The sequence below is a fragment of the Canis aureus genome, chromosome 13, assembly GCF_053574225.1.
Source record: "Canis aureus isolate CA01 chromosome 13, VMU_Caureus_v.1.0, whole genome shotgun sequence".
In the NCBI taxonomy this organism is placed as follows: Eukaryota; Metazoa; Chordata; class Mammalia; order Carnivora; family Canidae; genus Canis; species Canis aureus.
The window spans coordinates 22534990-22553305 of record NC_135623.1 but is presented as its reverse complement, the minus strand read 5'-3'; the positions used below and the strand labels follow the sequence as shown (position 1 = coordinate 22553305).

General features: G+C 49.4%; 1 protein-coding gene and 2 long non-coding RNA genes across 18 annotated transcripts in view; 1 reads left to right on the top strand and 2 right to left on the bottom strand.

Annotated features, from left to right (window-relative positions):
- ERI3 (ERI1 exoribonuclease family member 3) overlaps positions 1-2661 on the bottom strand; it is a 127659-nt gene extending 124998 nt beyond the window's left edge. For 2 of the 13 annotated variants that reach the window (XM_077845294.1, XM_077845290.1), the window contains exons 1-2: positions 2210-2552; positions 120-195 (exon numbers count right to left, since the gene is read on the bottom strand). In XM_077845294.1, coding sequence (XP_077701420.1) covers positions 120-195; positions 2210-2344 — 211 coding nt within the window. In that variant the 5' untranslated portion in view covers positions 2345-2552. The other 11 variants (XR_013350443.1, XR_013350444.1, XR_013350442.1 and 8 more) reach the window with 11 other exon arrangements.
- On the top strand, positions 2404-3814 carry LOC144282103 (uncharacterized). The gene is made up of 2 exons (XR_013350456.1): positions 2404-2925; positions 3056-3814. It is a non-coding gene; the product is annotated as an uncharacterized LOC144282103 (long non-coding RNA).
- A 2638-nt stretch (positions 3815-6452) lies between these two features.
- Positions 6453-17127, bottom strand: LOC144282099 (uncharacterized). Of its 4 annotated transcripts, XR_013350448.1 has the most exons (7): positions 16761-17127; positions 16409-16461; positions 16018-16128; positions 15470-15707; positions 10150-10278; positions 7575-7722; positions 6453-6749 (listed from the first exon to the last, which is right to left on the bottom strand). It is a non-coding gene; the product is annotated as an uncharacterized LOC144282099 (long non-coding RNA). The 4 variants fall into 4 exon arrangements; XR_013350447.1 differs by having other exon boundaries at positions 16409-17127; XR_013350450.1 differs by lacking the exon at positions 16018-16128.
- Between the last annotated feature and the right edge of the window lie 1189 nt (positions 17128-18316).

The following is an 18316-nucleotide window of genomic DNA, read 5'->3' as shown; positions in this document are numbered from 1 at the left end:
TAATCAGAAAAAGCCACAGAAAAATACAGTCTACACCGACCACCATCCCCTCACCCTTCAAACCCAAATACTCATAAGAAAGAAGTCAAGCCAAACTTGACCATGAAAAAGATTCTCACCTCTCCTGACTTCGAAGATGCCAAGACTGCCAGCTGGGGATGCTGAAGGTTCTGTGAGAGCTGGAAAGCCCCAATGCTGTGGATAAATACACATCTCTGCAACAAGTCTATTTCAGTATAAAGGATCAAATCCCCTGGGGACTGCTGCTATTTGAAACAATTTAAGGACCATACCAAACCTCAAACTCCTAAACTCACACTACTTTGGGATTTATGTGGAAGAATAATCCTGAATAGAGCTTTCAGAAGCTACTAGTACAATATATTTTTGGAAGGATGAATTTCATGTTTTCTAGTAGCATACCTTTCTTCCTAAGGAGGTTAACTCCTAGAAACACTAAACATTTGTAATATCTGAGCTTGGACCAAGAAAGTAGTGTCTCTCAGGATAACACCAGAATCCTAGCCTAATCAAGAAGAGGACACTGGTAAGACTGACAATGTTCAGAACTCAGAAACTACGGACAGGATTGGGGGCGGGGCTGGTTTCCACAAACCCACAGGCCATACTGCAAATGGCCAAACAGACCTTTAAACACTTGCAATATACTTCCAGGTCTACCTCAAGTCCTAAGAAAGTCAAAGTGTAACCAAACCATAAGTCAAACCATTACTGGACACCTATCATATTTATCACCTAATTCAGATTTTCCAAAAGACTAGAAGCTGCAGAGGTGCTCTTGTAAGCTAGCAACGCCCTTTGCACAAAGAAACACTTGGGTTTGGAACCAATCTATTCCTGTATTCCTCTAGTCTAACACTCTACGCATTTAAGATTTTATGCTACTCAGATCCCCTGGGAAAGACCACTCACCGACTTACCCTACCACAAAGAAAACACTTTTCAAAATGAAAGGGAATAAAGGCACTTTTATTTGGAAATTTCAAGTTGGAAGGAGAGCTCTCAGCCAAGCTCTAGGACCTAGCTAGCCGATTATTTACAGGATCCTTGGGCAGGAATTGTTAATGAGCTTTTAATTTGGAGTGCTTAAGTTGCCAAAGTGCTCTGAGCTCCAGTGAAGCACCACAGAATCCATAAAGGAAACCTTATCAATCACTTCCCGGCAGCTCCCTTCCCCCACACCCCACCTCTCTGAGGAAAGGCAGCCAAGTGGGTTTCTAACCAAGATCACAGACACACACATTAGTGGAGTCACACTCCAAGTCCCTGTTTATAAATTGGCTTTTAAATGGTAGGGGATTCAGGTATAATATACTTAAGCTCCAGGCACGAACCCACTAAAACAAGGCATGCCATGTATGATAAAGTCAGAATAAAGCAGAATTTGATGAAGCCAATTTCTGGTAGAAACTCTACAATCAAAAACCACTCAGCCAATCACAAGCTACTATAGTTCAAATAGTGTATAGTCTTTAGCCAATGGGATTCGTGTTTTTTTGCCCTTTAGCTCGGAGATTGCTAAAATGTCTGATAAGAGCTAATATCATAGAGGTGGCCAGAGACCTAGAGCAGAGACAATGATGGGCATTATCAGTTTGCAAGAATCCAACCCTAAGGGTAGAACCCAAACCCCCCAGGAAGGGGCCACATTCAGCATCTTCCTTCCAAGTCAACCAGAAGTTACATTATGCAAGAACTCACAGTCAAGCCTCAATCCAAGTTCATGCTTTTTTGTTTTAAGAGAACACCTGTTGCTGGAACATTTGCAGTAAAAACAAAGAGAAAGCTAGCTAGGTTAGGCCCATTATTCACTCCTTCCACCATCTACATCTACACCAGCTACAGATCTACCAAGAGGTGAAGTGCTAACCTCGTGTATGTGCTGGAGAGGTAAGAGTGGGGTTATTCTATCCGCTACCTCTTTGTTCAGTTTCTATTCTCCGTAGTCAAACCTCTTTTCCTCTTCCCTAGTAATCTCAAGTAAGAAGTCAGCACCCTAATCACCCCACCCAGTCGGTCTTCCAAAGCCCTGCCCCGCTCCCTCTCGGCCAGAACGTTACTCAGTAGATCATGCATCCAGGGCGAGCACACGGGCCAGCACCTCAGACTGCACAAACTGCGCGCCGCGACCCTCACCCCACATGCATTCACCAGGGCCCAATCTGGGGGGCCTCTCCGCATCACCCACCCCAGGGTGTTGCCCCCAACTCGGGCCCATCCAAGTCCAGGGGAGAGTAAGGGGAGGGGCAGGGGGCCAGGAGACCAGCCCTCCTTCCCAGGGCCGCCCCCGCCCCCCGTCAGCGGCGGGAGAGGCTGTCGCCATGGCAACGCCCCCTCCTCGGGGCCAGCGCGGCAGGCTCCCTCCAGGTGCAGGCCCCGACGTCTCCCTCGGCCTCAGCAGGCGCTCAGGGCAGTTTACGGCGGCGGGCGCGGCCCGCGCCGACTGCGGCGCCGGCCAGGCAGAGGCAAGGCCAGCTCCGCCCGCTCCCCACCGCCCGTTCCCGGCCGCCTCAACAGCGGCAGCCAGCACCACGAGTCCACAACACACCGACTCACCTCCGCGCACTCTGACCCCGGCCGACGCGACTGACGGGCGGGCGCGGTGGCCAACCGCTGAGCCCGCCGCTTTCGGCCCCGACCAATGGGCTGCAAGGGGGCGGGGCTTCTTCCCCCCAAATGCTCGCTCTCCCGCCGACATGCGCGCTAAAGTGTGTCAAGATGGTGCCTCCCCGCGGCTGGCCTTATGGGACTTGTAGTTTTGAGGTTGCACGTACTCAGAAGAAGTGAAGGGGGAGCTCGCTCACGAGCTGGGAAAGAAATGTTTTAAATAACGAAAACTTCCTAAGGCCTAGAGCGACCCAGGCCCCCCTCTTCCGTTTCCCCACCTCCCAATATACTTATGAGGTGAGTATAGGCTCATAACACGACGGGTTCGATTTAGGGGACACCTTCTCGCGACTTGTTGGTTCAACAAGTCATTATCCTCCACTCTCTGAGGGAGGACTGGGGAGAGCTAAGAGGAGGCCGATTTTAGGCTAAGAAGAAGATCCTTCGATTTTGGAGGGCCTTCCTACGGAAGAGAGAACGGATTTGTTTGAATTGGCCCCGGAGGGAACGGCGGAGCTGAAAGGATTCCGGCCTCCAGCTTCGGGAGCTACCGCATCTGTTCTGTCGTCCAGAGAGAAGTCTAGCTAAAGCCAGAGAGGGGCTCCTTCATCTTGTCTATGGCTCGTTGGGAAGTTATGGGTAACAGGTTCTAGGGGGGAACCCCCAGCCCTGGCCGAACCGGTGATGGCTCCAACAGCTTCCCAACCAGCAGGAGGCATCCTCCGAGCCCAGCTTTGGTCGTCAAGCCCCCTGTCTGTCATTTGCATATTTTCACATAAGAAAATGATGTCACTTCCGGGCCCAGCTTTGGTCGCCAAGCCCTCTCTCTGTCATTTGCATATTTTCGCATAACAAAATTATGTCACTTCCGGGCCCAGCTTTGGTCGCCAAGCCCTCCGTCTGTCATTTGCATATTTTCGCATAAGAAAATGATGTCACTTCCGGGCCCAGCTTTGGTCGCCAAGCCCTCTCTCTGTCATTTGCATATTTTCGCATAAGAAAATGATGTCACTTCCGGGCCCAGCTTTGGTCGCCAAGCCCTCTCTCTGTCATTTGCATATTTTCGCATAAGAAAATGATGTCACTTCTGGGCCCACCATTTCTGTGAGATCTGACCTTAACGTAATGGTTCCTGCCTGAGCTGGGAATGCTTGAGAATACCATATTAAGGGAATGTCTTGCTCAATCCCGCCTAACGAGTTAGGTGTTTCTACTCGGCACCTACAGAGCTCATCGTGTTGTTTTGTAATTACCGATTTCCTTGTTGTCTCTCCCACCCCAGGGCTGTAAATTCATTTAAGGTGAGCATTACTTCTGTATTGTTCATGGTGTATCCGTAATTCCCAGCGCAGTTCCGAATATAAAGCAGGAATCTGGTAAATGTTTGTGGACAAAGGAAGAAATAGACGTCAGCAAGGACAGATGTCACTTAACCCAAGGTCAGTAAAGTGGAGACATACCTTCCTATTCTCTGATTTTTGGAGCTGGGATTGGGTCTTCTTGCTCCTGTTAATGTCATCTAGACATTAATTGCGGTTAATTAGTCAGTCAACATATATTTATAATGCCTCTGCTAAGCATCGGCACTGTTTCTGGTGCTAGGGATTCGCTAGGCAATAAGGCACACCTGTATCCTTGAGGCGCCTTTATACTGGGAAGGGGAAGGGAGAGGCAGAACAAACAATAAATAAGTAAGCAGATAAATTAAATTTGACAAATTAGAGGCCCTGAGATGGTTCCTCCTGTCCCTGTCTTTCATATGTCCTGAATCTGGCCTAAAAATAGGGCACAATCAACCTTCCTTGCTGTTAGAATGAAGTCAACCTACAGTGTCTGAATTGGAAGTTTCCTTTAAGGCCCAGCACCAATATCCTCCATGGAGCCTTCCATGGTGCCCTTAACTTCCCCAGCATGTGCTCTTTCCTCGGTGCTCTAGAGCTCACCCCTACACTTCCAGGACCTCACCAAACTATGTTATATATAAGCTCTTTTTGGACAAATTCCAGGCAGAGTGTATTCAAATAATAGAACAGTTTGGGATGCCTGGGTGGCTCAGCGGTTAAACGTCTGCCTTTGGCTCAGAGCATGATCCTGGGGACCTGGGATCAAGTCCCATGTTGGGCTCCCTGCATGGAACCTGCTTCTCCCTCTGCCTGTGTCTCTGCCTCTCTCTCTCTCTCTCTCTCTCTCTGTCTTTCATGAAGAAATCTTTTAAAAATCTTTTTAAAAAATAGATCTTTTTAAATCTTTTAAATCTTTTCATCTTTTTAAAATCTTTTTAAAAAATAAAATAATAGAACAGTTTAAGAGATGAGTATACATTGGTGCCTTACACTGCTGCCTAACATACATTTGGTTCCCTTAAGCCTTTGGCTCTGTTGTAATTCTCTCTGTTTTCTGATTTCCTAGAAAACAGAGCCTAAGGTAAAGCTTATATGGTAAAACTTCATTGGGAAATATAATCCCAAGGCAGCAAGAGTTGAGGAGACAAAGGCAAGTGAGGCAGAGAAGAAAAGGAAGAAAATACAAGGTTGTATGTGAAAACAGAAACACAGCTAGTTGCTCTGTCATGGAGGCCATATAGAACCATCACTTTTAATTTTTTTTTTATTTTTATTTATTTATTTATGATAGTCACAGAGAGATGAGAGAGGCAGAAACATAGGCAGAGGGAGAAGCAGGCTCCATGCACCAGGAGTCCAACGTGGGATTCGACCCCCGGTCTCCAGGATCACACCCTGGGCCAAAGGCAGGCGCTAAACCACTGTACCACCCAGGGATCCCAAGCCATCACTTTTAAAAGGAAAGGGAGGTTGTGTTACCCCAAGCACTCCGGTAGCCACAGGGGGCGCCAGATCCCACACCCTAAAAGCACAGGGATTCATCTGAGACTAGAAATGATGAGAGGAGTCACAGCCCTGGTTTGGCCAAATTGGGCCCATTGCAGTCCCCGTACAGTGGGCACACGGGAAGCTCTGTCAAAACGTAACCCTCCTCCTGAGGAGGCTAAGACAACCAGCTGTGTTAGTAAATGAGGTGACAGTAATGGCAGCTGGGCTGTCCAGAAGACAAGTGGCCAAGGCACGGGGTGGGGGTACAGATGGGGCAAGTGAATTTTTGGAGGCAGATGAACTGAGTCCAGGACACAGACACAGATATACCTTGGGCAGCCTCCTGGCTGATGGATGAAGTGACTGAGCCAAAGTGAACACAGAGCAGGAATTAGACGGCCAGGTTGGTTCTTCGGCTGCTCTGTGAAACCACAAGGGAAAACAGCAAGATGGCCAGCAAAGCTGGGACCTTAACCAGCAATGGAGGAGACCCAAGGACAAGGACCCAACGACAGTGCCGGCATGACAGCCCACAAACTTGACAAGGCTGAGCCAACCCAGGCTGGGTCTGAAACCATTTTATCTAAAAATGGGGAAAACTGTACGCTGCATAAGCCCACACGGTGCAGTTAGGAGTGTGAGCCCAGAGACAGCCTGCTCAGGTTTGAGTCCTAACTCTGTGACCTTAGGCAAGCCACAGCAATGAGGCTGCATTGCTTCATTTCTAGAGTGGAGGTAACACTAGTATCTCCTTATTAGAATTAAATACAAACACGCTTAGTATAGCATCCAGCAGAAAGAGTTCAGTAAATACTGGCTGTTATTACTATTATTCTTGCCCCTCCCCCATGCCTCTGTCCAACTCCTCTTCCCACCATGACCACTCCCCCACCTTCCTACCCCCACCCCCAATCCTCTGCCCCCCACAGTCTCTGCTGCAGGAGCAGTGGGAGCCAGACCTGGTTGTGCCTTCTCTGCCTGGCTTTCCCCAAGGCTGTTCCCCATGAGCCCAAGCCATTCATCTCCCTGGTGACCTGAATCTGAACTGAGAGATGGATGTGGGGTGGCTGAGGCCAGGGTGGTAATGTGCTCCCTTATCTCCGTGCCCCTCACTGGGGCCCAGTTAATTTTCCCTTTGATTTTAATATAGATTTATTGAAAGTTTCAGTTATCAAAACAAACTGCGGCAGCAAATTGGTGTTCTTTGCAGGCCTACAAGTGCCTATAAAGCTGCCATGCTCGGGAACGAATGGCGCTCTCCTGGAGGTCAGTCATGGCAACAGGAAGTCCCTGGGGACACACACACTGCAGTTTAATATTTTTCTTATTAGCCTTTTTCTTCTTGGCCATCTAAGCCTCCCCTTTAAATCGGAAATCAAATGGAGCCACCTGCCCAGGGAGGCTCTCTTCCCCCAAGCTATTCCACCCTGCCTTCTCTGTCCTAGCCTCCCTGCCTCTCATCCTCAGACTTCTCCCTGCCTTGCCCACTGTTCCAGAGGGCGTGGTGATTCACATGGCCCAGGGGTATGGCTCACAGCCCTACCCTAAGTATGGAAGCTTGGCTTGGGTTGTCCAGTCCACTCTAGTCAGAGGCAAAGCATCCCTAGAAAAGATTGGGGGCCCCAGGCCTCTTCTAGATCTGATGCTCAGAGGGGAGGGAAAAGACAAGTTTTTAAAGCAAAAGAGGTGTTTCAAAAAGGCAGACAATCCTGTCAGGGTGTATTGAACTCAATAGAAGCAAAAAGGAGACTGGACAGGTTTTCCTTCCAGCCCCTAAACTGTCTGATTTCATTCCCATTTCCCTACTCCCATTCCCAATATGGGCTCTCCTCTCACTCCCAACTTGATTTTTGAGACACCCCCTCCCCTCCAATTTTCTGGTCCCAATCTGCCTCTCTAAGAAGCAGCCTGGTTTCTTGCCTCCAGTGGCTGACAGAACTAGAACCACACACTGCCACCTCTAGGCACTGGAATCAGTCTTGTCCTAGGGGAAGGCCTCCATGACCTGATAACCCTGAGGCCACCATCATCTATCTCTTCTTCTGGACCTGGGCTGCTGCTGGGTCACCTGTACATGTCCCATCCCAATTCCCAATGTCCTCTTCTTGCTCTTACAAATTCCTTGCGGTTTAGTGCCGCCTGCAGCCTGGGGTGTGATCCTGGAGATTCGGGATCAAGTCCCACGTCGGGCTTCCTGTAGGGGGCCTGCTTCTCCCTCTGCCTGTGTCTCTGCCTGTGTCTCTGCCTCTCTCTGTGTGTGTCTCTATGAATAAACAAACAAAATCTTTTAAAAAAAACAAATTCCTTGCCAGCTGCAGGGGCTACCCCTACTGCTGTTTCTCAGAACTTGGACTCTGACTAAGCTGACAACTATTATCATGCAGCTATGATGCAGCTAGCGGGGGCAGGCACTAAAGTTTGGATCCAGATAATCCAGGAATTGGATCCTGGCTCTGATACTTACTGACTCTGTGGCTTGGGGAACCTCTTTGTAGTGTCATTGCGCTTCATGCTTATGTCTTCCCTTGTCTGCCTCTGGACCAATATTCTGTGGTCCTCAAAGAAGAGGACTGTGTTTTAATCGTCTTTATATTCCAAGTGTGTATATTTGATGAATAAGCAAAGTCACCTTATCTTGGCCTGTTTCTTCCACTATGAAATGGAGATAATACCTGCATAACCAATAGAGTGAAGAAAGCACCAACCACAGTACACACCCAACGTCACATAGGATGCTCAGTGAGTCAAGTTTCCTTCATCAGGTGTCTCTTGAGGTTGGTCATCAGCCACCAGCGCTCCCCTCTTTTGCCTGTTTCCATCTCAGCTTCAAGTTCAGCTGTCTCCTGTTGCCTGTTATAGCTTCCCATCACTGATCAGATGCCAGTGTTCACCCTGGACCCTTTGGAGTGACACTGATGTCTCCTCTCCTCCAGGCCAGGCTCCCTCAGTTTTTGTAAACCCACTCACAAACTGCTGCCGCCTGATGGCTCTGTGTCTATTCCCCAGACTGCCTTGTAGCTTGTCTGATGCAAGGCCATTCCGGCTGGCGATACCAATGAGTCTATGTTAACATTAACACAACACGCCAGTCTTGCTAATCCTAGGACCCTACCTGCTCCTGTAGAAGCACCAGTCCCCAGCAATGTTTCTTTAAAAACCCTCAGTTGTTGGGATGCCTGGGTAGCTCAGTGGTTAAGCAACTGCCTTTGGCTCAGGACATGATCCTAAAGTCCCAGGATCTAGTACCACATCAGGCTCCCTGCATGGAGTCTGCTTCTCCCTCTGCCTCTCTCTCTCTCTCTCTCTCTCTCAAATAAATAAATACATAAATAAATAAATAATAAAATCTTTAAAAAAAAAACAAATCCCTCAGTTGTGACCATGGATCAATCCAAGCTACTGTGCTCTGCTGGCTTCTATCACTAAGTGCACCATAGATGCTGGCCTTGAATGCCTCTGCTTGGCGCGCTCAGTTCTAGTGACACCATGACAGTGTGAGAACACAGCATTCTTTCACGAAGTAAGAAGAATCCCTACATATTACATTCAGCTAGTAGGATATGAAGCCCTGCAGCAGGGTATTTGAGCTCTTAAGTGTTTTGGAGACAACTCTTTCCACTTATTCAACTAGTCCTTTTTCTTCTCATTCTGCATACCTCCTACCATGAGAGTAGCCAGGATTGGGTGAGTTTATGTAAAAATCACCATACTGAATCAGAGCCATGGTCCTCTTGAACCATTAGTCTTACTGTGGAAACTGGCTCATTGCCCCTCTATCATTAAGCCTCTCTCTCTCAAGCTCTATTGGCTATTCTGGCAATCTGCTATCCATTGGGTTGTCCATACTCCCGCACTGTAATCATGCTGGTATATACCTGATCCAGTTATGGTTCAGGCTTGGTTCAAATTAATTTGTTTGGCTGTGTAGCCCCATGTAAATGGTAGATTCAAATAGATGTTTGGGGATCCCTGGGTGGCGCAGCGGTTTGGCGCCTGCCTTTGGCCCAGGGCACGATCCTGGAGATCTGGGATCGAATCCCACATTGGGCTCCTGGTGCATGGAGCCTGCTTCTCCCTCTGCCTGTGTCTCTGCCTCTCTCTCTCTCTGTGTGTGTGACTATCATAAATAAAAAAAACAAAACAAAAAACAAAAAAAACAAATAGATGTTTGGGTCAGGAGTGTTGCCTAACTCCCCACCATGGATGTAGCCCAGTATCAGCCCCAACCCACTAGGACCTCCATTACACTGCATATTCCCCCTAAGATTCAATGTATAAACTGGTACTGTCTGCCACTTTTCTTGGCCTTCTCAGACAAATACAGCCTTGTCCTTCCACTGGACCCCTTGTGATTTCATAGTTCCTCCTTCCTGATCTTGATTTGGCCTTCAAGTGCTTTACACACAGCTCCAACCTACACTTCCAGGCTTCTTTCCTAGTAGTTCTTTACCTCCCCTCTCTTCCAGCCCAAAAGGATTAATTGTTACTCATCAAGGTATTTGCACTTACTTCTCTGCTCCAAGACTTTCTTTGCTGATGATGTTCTCTCAACGAGGTGCCTTCCCTGTTTCCATCTCTACCATTGAACCTCCTGAGAAATGTGCCCTGCCCCAGGATGTGATTGCTTCTTTTCCTTCTCTCTCTAAGCCCTTAGACCCCATCTATGTGTCCTACCCTGCGTGGCACTCACTAATCCACAGGAGAGGGGCTTGCTCAGCATTCTTCTTCTTTTTCTCCCTTTCCTCCTCCTCTTCCTCCTCCTCCTTCTTCTTCTTTTTAAGTTGATTTCACATCCACTGTGGGGCTTGAACTCACAACCCTGAAATAGAGAGCCAGCCAGGTGCCCCTCAGCATTTTAATCTGTAGGCAGTGCCTGACCACACCCCCAGGACCTGAGAATGCTGTAGGGCTTTTAGGAGGCATCCGAACACTTCAGGAGATCTCCTCCAGCAACCGCAGCTGAACTAAGAGCTTGAGCCCATCCTTCTCAAAGTATATACTTTCCCAAGATTCAACAATATTCTTTGAATATCTGCTTTGTACTTGACTCCTTGAATGCACAGGACAGGAACAAGAACAAGAGACACAGTTCCGCCCTCATAGAGCTTACACTGTAATGAGGCAGACACTGGTAAAGAAATGTGTCACTCAGATAACTGTAATCATAGAGAGAGACCAATTGCAGTGAAAGTTTGAAGAGGAGGTACTGATCACAACTTGAACAGTTTAGCATTGAAGTCAAGTCTTTTTCTGAGTAGGAATTTCCCAGGCCAAGGAATAGTGGGGAAGAAAGGAGTGAAGAAGAGAGAGCAGTCCAGACAAAGGGAATAAATAGCATGAGCAAAGCCATGAGGCAAGGAAATGAGTCACAAGGCAAAGAAATGAGCCCTACAAAGAAAAAAATTGGCATTACTGGAGCAGCAAGGGTGACAGAGCCCGTGGTGAAAGAGGAGTTTGAAGTAGGCAAGAGTTAGACCATGCTTAGTCTTAAAGTGAGCCTCCTTAATAGGTTTGGACTTGAGCTTGAGGGCAATAGAGAGCCACGGAAAAGCTTTAAAGTATAGCAGTGATGAGGTCTGTTCCGTGCTAGCGCATTGCTTCTCAAACTAGTGTGCATTCCTGTCACCTGGGAATCTTGTTAAAATGCAAACTGTAATTATGGAGTCTAAGAAAGGCCTCAGATGCTGCATTTCTAACAAATTCCTAAGTGATGCTGCTGGCCCCCGGGCCACACACGGAGTAGCAATCCTTCTGGCCCACCTGCCCGCCTTCCCCGAATGCATCCACTCACATCTGCAAGCACAGAGCATTCTCCTTTCCACTGAAAATGGTCCAAGGCTGCTGTGGCTCTTTGCTTTTAAGTAGCCTCTATCTTTTAGAAGCTGTTTATTGAATATTTATTTGCTCCATGCCCGTCCAGCATAAGACCAGGTGCAGGGAGTAGGGGTAGGGGGTCTGGAGAAAAACAAAAAGCAAGACATTTTCCTGCCCAAAATGTTCGGCATCATCTCTGAAGGGGCAGCTTTCCCTGAGCTGCCCTCTGCCAGACCTGTCATAAACATGGTAAATGAGGCCTGTCTCAGTGGTACTCCCTGGGGCTCCCACTGCTTCTGCAACCCCATCCAGAGATGAGCCTGTTTATCCCTAACGGTTGTCTCTGACCTCTAAATCAATTCCCTATCTGATACAAAAACCCCGATCCTCCCAATCCAAGACCATGACAGTTTTTAAGACTGCAGACAGTATATGATGCAGCGGTTCCCAGCCCAGGCTCTGAAGTCAGACTGTCTGGATTCATAGCCAAACACTACTACTTATTAGCTGGGTGACCTTGGGCAAGTGGCTTAACGTCTCAAAACTTCAGTTTTCTCATCTGTAAATTGGGGATAATAATTCTTTCTGTATCACGAGGCTATTGTGAGACTGCGTATGACAATGCATATAAAACACAGCCCCTGAAACATGCAGAGAAAACCCAAGAACTGTTAGCCATTGTCTTTATAAATATGAAAACTTGTGTGTCTAGAAACTTATGAAAGCCCCTTTGAAAGTCTGTATAAACAAAAATCCCTGCCATCCCCTTACGTGGGATGGTTTTTCCTACTGGCATCAGCCCCTCTCTAATGCTGGGGAGGCAGATGCAGCCTTGGAGGTCAGTGCAGAGAAGCCCTGCTGGATGAGGCAGCCTTTGGGGAACACTTTTGGGACAGGAGGTTTCAGTCTACAAAAGCTGAGGCTCTGTGTTGGAGAGGGATGCTTTGTGGATCCCCTCCCACCCCAACCCCATCCCACAGAGTGTCCCCTCTGTCCAGGGTCACCCAGGCTGCCCCTCCCCTTCTAGCTGCAGGGAAAGAGGCAGTTTCAATCATTCATCTTAATGTCTCTATTAAGCAGGGTTATGACCAGGACGAGACAAGAAACAAGGTCTTTTAGTGTAAAAACATGGCTCCCAGGGCATGGCCTCAGGGGATTCCTCCCCTGTGCTGCTGCTGCTGCTGCTGCTGCTCCCAGCTACTGCTGCCAGAGGGCCAGATTGCACAGGATGATTCTGTCCTGAGTTCAGTCTCTGCCTTTTCTTCCCCGGATCCTGCGATGGGCCTGCCCAGAGCTTTCTTTTCCAAAGAGAAGAGCAATGACTTGGCATTTAGTGGCAACCACGGGGGACCTCAAGGCCTCTACCCTGACTTGGGATCACTATCCTCATCACCATCTCATCTCTCACTGGCAATGTGGAAGCAGCTACAGCCTTAACGATGGTCCCTGGGCATGCTACATCCTCACCTGGAGTCTGGGCTCAGAGCCTAGGGATAACAGGAATATTCCTGATTATGGAAAGATCTTAACAAGACCATATCAGAAGTCTTTTTGCTTTTAAGTAGCCTCTATCTTAGGCTAGACCCCCCATCTTTCATATTCAAGAAGGTTTAGGAGCCATTAGTGGAGTCAGCATATGCTTGGACCTGGGGTCTGGATTCTAGGGCGGTAGCTGTCTGCCAGAGGAGCCCAGTGCTTACTGATTTTGACTTCCACCTGTGCATGGGCAGAGGTGGGTGGGCAGCAGCAGGACCAACCCTCTCACCTGCAGAGAAGGGCTGAGGCTCCCAGAGAACTAGAATCAAAAGGCCTCAAAAAGAGTATATGCACAGACCCAGCCTTCAGAAGCATAGAAAGAGCCCAGATACTGCTCCCACGTGTTAGTAATGCCCTCATCAGAACACGAGTCCTTTAGCTAACTGGCGTTGGAGGCAAAGAAAGTGGAACCCAGAAAGGTCAGGTGCTGAAGAAGGAGACCGGTCACCCAGTACTGCTTGCTGACCACAGCCCTACTGAGGCTTAGGCTGCTGACCTCTACTCCCCACTGTGCTGCTGCCTTCACTGATCCCAGCATTGCTGTCTGGATCACAACTATCACAACTTACCCTAAACGTGACCTTTCTATGCGGGGTTCCCTGAGGTGGGCTGGCAGAGAGGAAAAGCACTAGCCGTGGGGCCAGGTGAAGCTGGGTTCCCATCCTGGCCCTAACCCTTCTAAGCAAAGTGGCCCTGCACAAGTCAGCACTGCTCCCTGAGCTTTAGCCTGTCCTTTTGTGTTAAGATCTTGGGGAGTCAGTAAGATAGCATGCATGTGTTTGTTTGGCTTCAAGTAGAACCTAGGATGCTGTGGAAAGGGAGGGGGCATGGAGCAGAGAACTGGGAGCCTCAGTCTTCTCCGTGTATAGGAGGGAAGGCTCTGGGCCTCAATGCAGGGAGCAGAAGGGGCGATCTTGGCCAAGGAGGGCTGCAAGAGCAGAGGGGACTGTGCAGTGAATGCCAGAGCAGCTGAGGGCAGCACAAAGTCAGAGTGAGTTAGCACTGGTCCCAGGGGCTGCATGAGCCAGGCAGGCTTTTACAGAGATATCCAGGGAACAAGAAATACCAGCAAGGAAGTTGCCCCATTAATAAATAAGAAGGCGGGGAAATTAATGATGGTCTGAAAATGGCTGAGCTACTGAACTCGTTCTTTAAATCTGTCTTTAACAAGAAAAATAAAGAAAAGAGATTTGGCCAATTAGGAGGTAATGAAGACATCGTAGAAATAGCACCTGACAAAAGCACACGTGGTGGTGGGGGCGGGGGTTGCTGAAGGAACATCCAATGGCTTAGACTCCCTTAGAAGAAGAATGCTAAAGGAGAGGAGGACTGGAAAGGGGTAGGGTACGAACTGGGGGCAGAGGCAGGGGGCAGGACACTGTCCCCTGGGAAGGCTAGAATGACAGTGAGAATGTGTGCTGGAGGGGACACAAGGAGGGCAGGTGGAGGTGATAGGAAGGGGCCCAGAGAGGTGAGATCTCTAAAGACAGAGAGAACCGGGATCCCTGGGTGGCGCAGCGGTTTAGCGCCTGCCTTTGGCCCAGGGCGCGATCCTGGAGACCCGGGATCGAATCCCACATCGGGCTCCCGGTGCATGGAGCCTGCTTCTCCCTCTGCCTGTGTCTCTGCCTCTCTCTCTCTCTCTCTCTGTGACTATCATAAAAAAAAAAAAAAAAAAAAAAAAAAAAGAGAGAACCAGAAGGATCCTGATTAGAATGACAAAAAGGTGAGGTTTCTGACAAATTTGGGGTGGTCCCTTTTAGGAAGTCCTATAAATGGGGGAAGAGAATAGGAGAGGAGCCATGGGAGGGAAGGAGAGAGGGGCCAGGAGGAGAGACCTGGAGCCTGAGGGAGAGAGGAAAAGGTAACCATAGGGAGAAAGGAAAATTAAATATGGTATTTGGGCAGGGCTTAAAGAAGCAGCTGGGGTGGAGGGTGGAAGGGAAAGGGGCCATTTTGCTAAACCAAGAAAAACCACACTGCTGGCCAGCTCTAGCACTCCACTGAGGCACAGGTAATCTGCCCACAGGGCAGAAGGGCAGCCTCAGTGACAGGTGGCAGTAGGATAGAGGGGTCACAGGTTGAGTGTAAGCAGAGGAGCCTCAAGAAATAAGGGGAGAGGGAGCTACAAAGATGAGGGGGAGAAGGAAGTCCCAGAGCAGGGGCAGCTTTGCCACAGTGGGGGAACTGGATGGGGAAGAGTCTGGGCGCTGCTCTGCACACCCCACCACCAGGGCCACTGCTACAGCAGTCCTCATCCCACCCATGTCTAGGAGGAGGTGAAGAAAGGGTGGGTGCCTGTGAGACTAGCGGTGTCACCGAGAAGGACATTTAAAGGAGGGCTCTTGGGAAGATCTAGGCAGGGAAGGAGTGGAAGGTCTTGAGAAAGAAAGGAAGGAATGAGAAGGCAGGTCCAGCCAGCCACCCTGGCTGCCACCACCACCACCACCCGCACCACCCCACCCCCTGCACACACAGAGAAATAAAGGTAGCTGGGAAGGGAGCCTCTGCTCTCTCATCCCTCCCATCATTTTCCAGGCCAGGGTCTCCCTCTACTGCAGCCCCTGGGTGCTGCCTCTGGGCTAACCCCTGCCATGCCCAGGGAAGCCGAGGCCCACAGCCCCCCAAGGGACAAAGGTGATCTGGCCTAGGAAGCTCACCAGCTCCAGGGTATGTCCTGAATCTCCGTCCAGAATTCAACCCCAAGTGGCTGGGCCGTAGCAACACTGACACCGTCTGCTTGGGGGTGTGGGGGGTACGAAGCAAGGAGGCCGCAGGAGGAAGGGAGGGCAGCCGGTGATGAATAGAGGCAGCCAGAGCCTCTTTAGAGGGGGGGTGTGGAGAGGCTGGCCGCTGCACGGATGAGCCCGGGCCTGATTTATCATCTTCAGAGCTGATCTGAGCGAGAGGGGTTAAGTAGCAAGTTAATGAAATCCGCAGATGCCGCTAAATGGGGAGAGAGGGGAGCCCTGGGCTAGAAGGGGGTGCCAAGAGAGAAGCCGGTGGGCAGGCTGGCCCCTGAAGAAGGGGAGTCATCTGGGGAGTGGGGAAGAAGGACAGATATATTCCCCGCTGAGGGGATCCTATCCTAGTCCCTGGGATCGGGTTTGGGCCAGCCTGGGAGCTAGAGGTTTAGAGAGCAGGGATTGGGGGGGCAGGGGCCCCCAGCCCCCTGCCCCAGTCCCAGTGGGCTTCAGCAAACACTTACTGGGCGGCCCCTGAGCCCTGGAGACCAGAAGGTGAATCGAAAGGGGCCTCTGCTTCCCTTTCCCCCAGGCTGAGTGGCGAAACAAGTAACTACAGTTCGCGGTGATAAGTGCTGTTGAGCAACACAAAAGGAGGGAGCAATTAATTCTGACAGGGGAGGGCAGGGAGGTCAGGGTGACATTAAAGCATGGCTTGAAAAATAAGGATTTTACCAGGCAGAAAACGGAAAAGAGGGATTCTGGGCAGAAGGAACAGCATGAGCCACGGCCAGGAAAAGCACAAAGGAAGCCAAGGGAAAGGGCGCCGACCTGGCAGAGATGCCTGCTCCGAGAAGGGGAGCGACAGGCCGAGCCCAGCGCTGAGCCCTGCGAACCCTCGAACCCTCGGCTCACCTGGGGACACTGGGTGTCGCCTGAGGCCGGTGGCGATCTGTAGTGGGCTGAACCTGCAGGACAAGCACAGGAGCAGCAGCTAGTCTCACCAGCAGAGTCCTCCTGCACCCCTATCTCGGGCTCTCCTCTAACCGTAGGCCCGACCTCCCATCACAGGGTCAACTCAGAATAATGAAATGAAGTCATGCATAGAGCTTTTGGCACAAGGCCTGATACACAGTACATGCTCACTAAATGTAAATTATTACTATTTTGATAGTTAATATTTCCAAGCTGAACTCAAAGCAAAACAAAACCAAAAAAAAAAAAGAAAAAAAGAAAAAAGAAAATTTGGGCCAAGGTAGGACTGCACCTCCAAAATGCATGCAGGAGGCCAAGTAGACAGGTGGTTACTTGATAGGGAAACTTGAGGGGGGTGGCGGGTAGAGAGTAACCAATCACTCTAGCGATGTGGTGGGTCAGGGTACAGGACCGAGATCCCCAAGGAAGAGAAGATGACACACAGGCCATAACTGAAGGGAACTCTGAGGACTAGACCATCAGTACTTCTGACCAGACCCATCAGGGGTAGCTCTTGAAGCAGAGGAAAGCGGTTGGCATCTTGGGCCAAATAGCCAATCCTGTTATTCCTCCTCCAGCCCTCCGAGCTATCTGGGCCAAGGAGTACAGCCTTCCCTATAGAGGCCTTCCCTTTTCTGCTCCTGTCTCCAGCGGCAATCCTCCCCTTACAGAAGAACCTTCCCTAAGGGAAGTGGTGAGGGCATAATGGCAAGACATCTGTTTCACTCCTTATTATTCTCTAGTAACTAGGTATTCATTGAATGTTAGTTGGATAAAGGGTTGGATGAACTAGTAAAAATCCTGAAGCTCTTCAGCACAGCCGGTGCTAGAAAAATCTCCCCTGCCTGCCATAGGTGCACACACAGGCACATGCACATATGCACACGCGCACGCACACACACCCTTTCCTCATTCTATCTCAAGGCAGCTGGCGTGAAGAGAATGGCTGATAGTATGTGGCTGTTTAAAGATTAAGCCTTGGAGTCAGACCATCCTGGGATTCAGACTTTGCTCCACTACTTGCCAGTGCCGTGCGCTTTAAACCCCCTAAGTCCCAGTTTCACCTGTAAAATGGGAATAATAATACGAATAATAATAGTGCCCACTTCATATGTTGTGTGGATTGAATTAATAATTCATAACAGTTCATGTGAAGAAGTTAGTACAGTGCCTGGCTCATAGAACTTAAGTACTACGCAGATGGAGTAGGATTTATTTATTTTTATTTATTTTATTTTTTAAAGATTTTATCTATTTATTCATGAGAGACACACGAGAGAGAGGCAGAGACACAGGCAGAGGGAGAAGCAGGCTCCACACAGGGAGCCCGATGTGGGACTCTATCCCAGGTCTCCAGGATCATGCCCTGTGCTGAAGGCAGGTGCTAAACTGCTGAGCTACCCCGGATGCCCTGGAGTAGGATTCAATAGAATTAAAATGATAGAGAAAATATCTTAATGCTCCCTTTCTCCCCACTTTGTATGCCTTCAAACCTTCTCTGTGGGCCCGTACTCCCCCTGCTGCTGCGTGGTTTTTCAGGGAGGTCCTAGAACTTCATCCTTTCACTAAAACTGAGTTCCATTGGGTCCTGAGGAGGTGATACTCTATGAGAATGGGGCACCATCTTTTTGGATACTGGCTCTCAACTGGGGACAGTTTGCCCCATAGGGTCATTGGGTAATATCTGGAGACATGTTTCATTTTTGCACCTGGAGGAAGGGAAGGGAGGTAATGCTACTGGCATCTAGTAGATAGAAACTAGGAGTGTGCATCCTACAACGCACAGGACAATCTTGTCCCCCTCTGCCACACACCCAAATAATTATCCTGTGCAAGATGTCAGTAGTG